Source organism: Helobdella robusta (assembly GCF_000326865.2).
Source record: "Helobdella robusta unplaced genomic scaffold HELROscaffold_60, whole genome shotgun sequence".
In the NCBI taxonomy this organism is placed as follows: Eukaryota; Metazoa; Annelida; class Clitellata; order Rhynchobdellida; family Glossiphoniidae; genus Helobdella; species Helobdella robusta.
The window spans coordinates 828,610-837,107 of NW_008705331.1; the positions used below are offsets into that span (position 1 = coordinate 828,610).

General features: G+C 32.8%; 1 protein-coding gene across 1 annotated transcript; it reads left to right on the plus strand.

The window, feature by feature from the left end:
• The first annotated feature begins 1,951 nt into the window (after positions 1-1,951).
• On the plus strand, positions 1,952-5,294 carry HELRODRAFT_186041 (hypothetical protein). The gene is made up of 10 exons (XM_009029613.1): positions 1,952-2,032; positions 2,464-2,660; positions 2,985-3,076; positions 3,140-3,217; positions 3,342-3,408; positions 3,613-3,686; positions 3,855-3,907; positions 3,995-4,180; positions 4,710-4,833; positions 5,022-5,294. The coding sequence occupies exons 1-10, from the start codon at positions 1,997-1,999 to the stop codon at positions 5,246-5,248; spliced, it is 1,134 nt and encodes a 377-aa protein (XP_009027861.1). The 5' UTR covers positions 1,952-1,996; the 3' UTR covers positions 5,249-5,294.
• Positions 5,295-8,498: the final 3,204 nt, after the last annotated feature.

An 8,498-nucleotide genomic window follows, 5' to 3' on the forward strand; every position in this document is an offset into this window, starting at 1 on the left:
TGTGCAAATTTTAAAAATTATTCTATATTTTATAGGTAGCCAGTGCAAGAGAACAAGATATGGAGCTAAATGAGAAAAGAGATGGACACGAGCAACTAGACGAGCAGCAGAGTTAAAAGCTTTACTTAAAGGATAAAGTGTAGAATCAGTAAGACCATAGTAGAGCGAGTTACAATAATAGTAGATAAAACAGTTACAATAATCGTAGATAAAACTGGAGAAGTAACAAAAAGGAGAAGAGTAGGATTGTCAAGAAAAGGCAAAAGATTTTTGATTCTACGTAAATGAAAGTAAGTATTTCTAGCAATGCTAATAATCTGAGAAGAAAAAACTACAAAACTTGTGTAACATCAAGAGTATTAGAATCATTTAATATAATAGAAGGAATATCAATCAATCAATCAATCAATCAATCAATCAATTAGCTTATAAAGCGCTATTTCCGCGATGTTCAACAGCGCTCCTCAATGAATTTTGAAAACAGATGGGTCTTGAGATCCGCTCTGAACTTCGCAAGTGATGGAGAAGTAGTCAGAGAAGTAGGTAGAGAGTTCCAGAGAAAAGGACCAGAAAAAGCAAAAGCAGATTTGGCAAAAGAGTGTTTAACACAAGTTAAGAAAAAGCGAGAAGAAGAAGATAATCGTAAACCGGGGCGTTTAGGTTCAATTAATATATCTGATAAATACTTAGGAAATAATTTAGATTGAGACTTATACATGAACGTGTAAATTTTAAAAATTATTCTATATTTTATAGGTAGCCAGTGCAAGAGAACAAGATATGGAGATATATGAGAAAAGAAAGGGGCACGAGCAACTAGACGAGCAGCAGAGTTAAAAGCTTTACTTAAAGGATAGAGTATAGAGTCAGGAAGACCATAGTAGAGCGAGTTACAATAATCAATCCTAGATAAGACTAACGAAGTAACAAGAAGGAGAAGGGTAGGATCATCAAGAAAAGGCAAAAGTTTTTTTATTCTACGTAGATGAAAGTAAGAGCTTCTACCAACACTATTAATCTGAGAAGAGAGAGACATAGTAGGATCAAAGATAAAACCTAGACTACGAAACTTATGAGAGACATCAAGAGTTTTAGAATAAGGTAAGATAATAGGAGGAATAGTAATAGAGTGTTTAGATTTATTAAAACAAATTAATTCAAACTTAGAAGGATTAAGTTTAAGACACATAGAGTCAGACCAAGCGATAATTGAAGAAAGACATAGAGATAAATTATGAAGAACACTATTGAGATTAGATGGAGGAAAAGAAGTATAAATGTAAGAATCATCAGCATATAGTTGACTAGAGAAAGAAAAGTTATTAATAATACGAGGTAGTTCAGAAGTATAGAGTATAAATAGAAGAGGGCCAAGGATAGAACCCTGAGGTACCCCGAAAGTAAGAGTAGAGGAGTTAGAAGTAGAATTATTGAGAACAACAGAAGAAAAACGATTACAGAGATAAGAAGAAAACCAAGATAGACAAGAATCAGTAATATCAAAAGAAAGATGCAGCAGTCTCAAGAGAATAGTATGGTCAACAGTATCAAAAGCTGAGGAAAAGTCAAGAGCAAGAAGAAGAGTAAGATTACTATTGTCACTAGAGAGAAGGATATCATTGTGTATTTTAAGTAAAGAAGTTTCAGTGAGCAGGTCTGAAACCAGATTGAGATACAGGTAATAAAATCTCTATTATTAGTGAATAATAATAGAGATTTTAGATTTATTAAAACAAATTTTTACTTTTTATAAAAAAATAAATAAATAGTTAAGGTTTATACTAAAATTATCAAAATTTAAGTACTGCTAAACAGATAACTTGGAAACAGCTTTGCTCAATAAATTAACCCATTCTAACCTCATTACTCCATGGTCTTAAAACTTAATCATGTAGTTAAAATTCACTTTTAATTTAAAAACAAATACGTTTCTAAGAAATCAATTTTTTACGTTTTTTGCCTCTTTTAAACTTTAATAATTAGTTTTAGGACCGCGATGGTTCATAAAACTTTTTTATTGTTAGGGAAAAAGGTAATAAAAATTTGTCCATAATTTTTTTCAGCTTCATGATAAATTTTTTTTTTAATAATAATAATTAATTACTAATGTTATATTATGAAATTCAAAATTAAATTTTTTTTATTCTGAAATTTAAATAATTTATTATTCGATCGTTTCGTTTCCACTGATTATCTTCTGATCATATAAAATACATGATTTAATTTTTAATATAGTTAATATAATATATATAATATAAGATTGAGATGTGATTTATGATAAATGAGTGCTCTGTTTTGTTCATGTATGTATTATAATTTATTTTATAATATATTCAGTATTGTATCTGATCAGGTTTCGGTTTTTTTTGGGAGTTTGTTTTTCAAGTGTTAGAAATTGTAGTTTAAATTTTACTTGCTGTGAAGTTTAAAGTAATGTAAGCACTATATTTTTTTAATTGCAAGGCCTCCAGAAAGTTTATCGATAAGTTAAGGATCTTTGTTAAGGCTGGAAGTGGTGGATTAGGGTTGAGTAAGTATGGCGGTGTTGGCGGCCGTGGGGGTCACGTGTTTGCTGTTGGCTCAACCGATGCTTCTCTTAAAAAAATCAAAAATGAAAATTCAGACCAAAGATTTGTAGCTGGAAATGGTGGAAATAGCAGGTTTGCTGTTTTGTGAAATGGTTTTGTGATGTTCTTGTCATCTGTAAAATGTCATCGTGACATTTCCATGACTTTTCTTGATGTTAGGGTTCCTGATGTTCCTGTTTTTCTTTGCTGATTTTACAGAACCTCTTCAGAGCTACATAATTCTACTGTGCAGTTCAAGATTACATAACTATTAATTTAAAAAAATTGTCACACAAACCATCTTTTTCTTATTCCTCTATTTTTTCTAATTGTTTTATTTACAATAAAATAAAAAATAGTAATAAATTTACAATTATTAATAAAAATGATTTAAAATTATTTTTTCATGAAAAAAAGTGCCAGATCATTGCAGGGATCGCCAGGGAAGGATGTTTTCATTGAGTGCCCGATTGGAATTTCTGTCAAAACTGACAGTCAAGCCGTCCTCGGTAGGTCATTTTATTATTATTATTTCAATTATAAATAATAATAATTATTATTATTAATTATAGGCGAAATTATGAAGGAAAATGATAAAGTTTTATTGGCCAAGGGCGGAAGAGGTGGAGACCCTAGTAACTCATTCATTGGTTTATAATTTTTTTTTTAAATTTTTTTCAAATCTAAAATTTATTTGTTTCATGGTTTCCTGCGTTAATATAAATATTTTTTACTAAATTCTCAAATAATTTTACGGAAATTTGGAATTTTTAGGGCTTAAAGGTGACAGTCACAATGTAAGCCTTGATCTCAAGCTTATTGCTGACATTGGGCTTGTTGGGTTTGTAGTTTTTTTTATGTTTTATTATTCATTTATTTATTTATTTGATTTTTTAGTTAAATTTTAACTGAACAGTTTGAAAAATTAGTTTTATGTGCAAAATTTTTTTATTTAGTTACAGAATTACTTAATTCAACTTATTCACAATAATATTTTTAATTTTTCTCATTATCATTTTTTAATTCACTATATAAATAATTGCAGGTTTCCAAATGCTGGCAAGTCAACGCTGCTGAAGAGTTTATCTAGGTCTAGTCCAAAGATTGCGTCATACCCATGTCGGTCCTTCCTTTACATTGTTCATTTTGTAATTTATTTCTAAATTTTAAAAGAGAGATAGAGAGAGAGAGAGAGAGAGAAAACGGAAAGAGAACGAAATATTTATATGTATATTTATATTTATTGTTTCACGTTAATTCAACTTTAAACTCATTTCAAATCTTCAGTCACTACAATAGAACCTAGAGTAGGCATACTGGAGTATGATGATCACAGACAAGTAGGCCGTTTCTCGAAATTATTTTACTTTCCATTAATTAGGAGCGCTGTAAAAATTTAAATTTTCAATTTGGTTCACACCTCTTAGATAACTATGGCTGACCTGCCTGGCCTGATCGAAGGGGCCCACATGAACGTCGGGATGGGCCACAAGTTTCTGAAGCACATCGAACGTACCAAACTCCTCCTACTCATTGTTGACGTCATGGGCTTTCGACTGAACCCCAAGTCCCCGCTGAGATCCAGTTTTGAGAATGTTCTACTACTTAATAAAGTTCGGTCAAATTTTTAATGATGTCCTCAATTTATAACAATACTTAGGTGCCCGTACACGTGCGCATGTTCACATTTTTTGGGGTGGCTTTTTTTTACTTTATTTTCAACAGCAACATTGACACAATGCGGTTACAATAAAATCATCACCATTACACTAACAGTGACATCAACAACAACATTAACACAATGCGGTTACAATAAAATCATTACCATTACACTAACAGTGACATCAACAACAAAATTAACACAATGCGGTTACAATAAAATCATCACCATTACACTAACAGTGACATCAACAACAACATTAACACAATGCGGTTACAATAAAATCATTACCATTACACTAACAGTGACATCAACAACAAAATTAACACAATGCGGTTACAATAAAATCATCACCATTACACTAACAGTGACATCAACAACAACATTAACACAATGCGGTTACAATAAAATCATCACCATTACACTAACAGTGACATCAACAACAACGTTAATGCAACAACGATTACAACAACAACACGCAGGAGTTAGAGTTATACAAGGAGGAGTTGATTGATAAACCGAGCGTCCTGGTCATCAACAAAGTTGACCTGCCATCAGCACAGCTTCATGTCGATGCATTAATGAACAAACTTCAGCAAATGGAAGGTAGAAAATGTACTTCTTTGTTATCCACTCTCCTTCTTAATTGTTTTTGTCGCTGGTTTTCGTCAAATTTTTCAATTAAATGGAATACTGGTATGTATTTAATTATTTGAAATCCACTCGTAAAAGACCGTCAAAGGATAATAATTTGCGTAGCATACAAAATGTTTACATTGAACTGAAACCTCCAGATGAATTGAAATCAATCGCCGAAGAATTCCGACCGAAGAAATTATTACAATTCGATGACGTCATTACTGTTTCCGCTAAAAATTCATTAAATACGGAACACTTGAAGGCGAAACTTCGAGAACTTCTCGACCTTCACAGTGACCTTGACGGTCAGGATTCCAACCAGAAACAGTTGAGTCTGTTGAAAAATTCGCTCACGGAGCATGTTGGATTGGGAGCCGTCTAATGTTTTTATTTTGTTTTTTTAGCTTTAGAATAAATGAATTAAAAAAATATTAGTTTGCGTTTTTGATTTTTTTGTAATTTACGGAAGATAAAATAACAAATTGATTGCTTGGCGGTTGAGAATTCCAAATTAGATGATCCGTTACTTTGTTTAGCGGGAGATTGGTGTGCTGCTGTATCCATGGTTGCAGTGCGGAGGACAAATCTTAATTGCGAATCTTGACGGTTTCAAGAATTAAGTGGTGCACGTATAAGCTGAGCAAAGAATGACGTTTGTGTCGGCGTCATTAGTCTCAACGTTTAACCACAGAATGACGACTTAATACATCAAAATCTTGCGCTGGTCCGCTTCCGAGGAAGAATCAATTTGAAGGAGGAACTCATATTGAGAAATACGAATCGCCCATCCCCTGATTATCCCATCGCGTGATTATCATTAACTCGTACGTCATAGTGACGTCATCAATCATGGAAGCTTCATGCGCCGTGGCAGAACGCAAATTGTTTGTTATATGCACGCAAGAAAATGTAGCAACATCGTGACGTCATTCTTGGAACCATTTGTTATTTGATATTTTTGAATGCATACAATGGCTAATGCATATACATATGTGTTTATCTATGTATAGATGTGTATATAAAATTAGGAAGAAGACCAAGTTCTATACAGTTCTATACAAAAATCCACCGACGATTCAGCATTAACTTGTCGGTGGATTTTTTGAACAACTGTATGTGTATATAAATATACAAACACGCGTGCGTACATTCATAAATAGACTCACATTTGGTGATCTAGTGAAAGAATTCATTTCATTCTATCATTGTCCAGCTTTAACTTAAATAGTTTCAAACTTTGACACAATCTGAAACACACAGACACACACGTACACCACACACGCACGCACACGCACACACATATATACAGTAACACTAATACGCACACACTCACACATACACACACATCAAATTAGACTGAAGTTGAGCAGTTGGAGGAATGATGTGATTTATTTTCATTGCAATCTCCAACCTCTAATGTACCCCTTTCGTGACATAAATCTCGCAAACTCATCCCCATTAATAAATTTGCGGGGTACCTTTGAGCACCTCTAACAAGCAAATTGCATGACTAAGCGCACTAAATTGTTAAGCGCTATATAAATGTTTTTCTTCGAGTACCTCTTTCCGGTTGAGATTATTTTTTATTACCGCTACTTTCGGCACGCGTATCTTTTTATATTTTCTTGGATTTTTTTTCTTTGTTTTTTTTTGTTATCATTAGATATTTTGTCTATGCATTTATTATTTGTGTATTATTTTACAATTATTTTTTTAACATTTATTAAATTCATTTCAAATAAAAAAATTGAAAAAAATGTGAAAAAAAAAATTCCACATCGTCTCAGGTAGTCAATCAAACAAACAAATGAACATGAAGCGATATAAGAGTATTTATAGTAGAACGTGAGTACAATGTAGTAGCATCATGTAGAAGTAGCATCATGTAGAAGTAGCATCATGTAGAAGTAGCATCATGTAGAAGTAGCATCATGTAGAAGTAGCATCATGTAGAAGTAGCATCATGTAGAAGTAGCATCATGTAGAAGTAGCATCATGTGTGTTGTGTGTGTCTGTCTAGTGTACTATACCAAATAAGTACAGTGCTTGTAAGTATCATGTACTGTGTGTACGTGAAGTAATACGAATTGTGTAAGTAATACGTTTCATACACGTTCATCTTGAGTTAGTGTAATCACATAACGACGACACTAGCCACACTATATATACTATTCTTGCTAATGATATGACAGTAGTAGTAGCGGTGGTCGTGGTGGTTGTGGTAGTCGCCGTGCTGGTAGTAGTAGTAGTAGTGTGGGTGATGGTGGCCTAAGTACTCAACATTTGAACAGGTCACGTTCTCTTCGTGTTTGTTTTTAAGTTTTATATTGAGCCGTTCATCTGTTTAATTATTATCCGAAAGTGTGTTTGTGTGTGTGTGTGTGCGTGTGATTGTGCTTGTGATTGTGCGTGTGTGTTTCTCTGTGCGTGTGTATTCCTTTTTGTTTTTTTTTTGAGTAAATTGAATGTTGACCCATACGATGCATGTATCTTCTTACTTGAATGAAATTTTTAGAGATGTACATTTAGAAACTTGAATGGGAGTGTTGAGTTTTAATGTGTAAAATTCTGTTGTGTGTGTGTGAGTTGTGTGTGTGTGTTTGTGCGTGCGTGTGTGTGTGCGTGTGATTTTTGACGCAAATAACGACGACGATGATAAGATGATATCACAATGACTTTTTTACTTAACATCCTCCAAGATAGAAAGAGGAAGAGAAAGAATGTAATAAAAATGAATGAGAAAACGAATGAATGAACAAACGAACGAACGAATGAATGAGTGAAAGAAAAAAAGATCGAATGAATGACTGAATTAACGGTCGGATGGTTGAAATGTTAAATTAATGATGCTGGCCTGGAGTTGCTTTGGGTTTTTTTGGTTGAAACAGTGAATGAATGAATGAACGAACGACTGAATGAATTGATTGATTAGTTAATTAAAGAAATAAAAAAGTGAACAAGAGCAAACGAATGAATGAAGGAATAAACAAAAAAATATAAAATGTTTGTTGAATTGAATTCGCAAAAAATGATTTCAAATTTTTAGTTATAAAAACCTTTATATTAGATCCAGCGACGACAATGACGTCACTAAAAATTATAATGACGTCAACAGAGAATAATAACAGCAAAGAAATCGGAAATACGTTTACAAGAATTGATTTATATTAGTAAATAAATTAAATTCAAAGCAAAACTTAATTTTCCATCATGCTAAAATTTAATATAAACACCTAAATGATTAGTGACTATGTCAATGTCTAAACATCTAAACGCTGATGATTTGAATGATAAACATCATGATGATGATGATGATGGTGATGACGACGAAGACGATGAGGATGATGATGATGGTAGTGATGACGATAAAGATGATGTTTGTCTTGTAGCCATGCTAATTATACTGATCTCCGGTTTTTAAAAGCGAGGTCAAAAATAATGAGGTGTCATTGATAATATGATGACGACGACGATGATGATGATGATGACGATGATGATGACGATGATGATGATGATGATGACGATGATGATGATGACGATGATGATTAAGAATACGATGACGTCATTGCTGTTGTAAAACGTGGCAAATACAATTGGATGAAGCTGATGAATAACACAAAAAGACGGCAGAT

Coding starts and splice junctions, on each gene's coding strand:
- HELRODRAFT_186041 (XM_009029613.1), top strand. CDS start 1,997: ATGGTTCATAAAACTTTTTTATTGTTAGGGAAAAAG. Junction 2,033..2,463: donor TTTTATTGTTAGGGAAAAAG/GTAATAAAAATT, acceptor TTTAATTGCAAG/GCCTCCAGAAAGTTTATCGA. Junction 4,834..5,021: donor CAAACTTCAGCAAATGGAAG/GTAGAAAATGTA, acceptor TGAAACCTCCAG/ATGAATTGAAATCAATCGCC.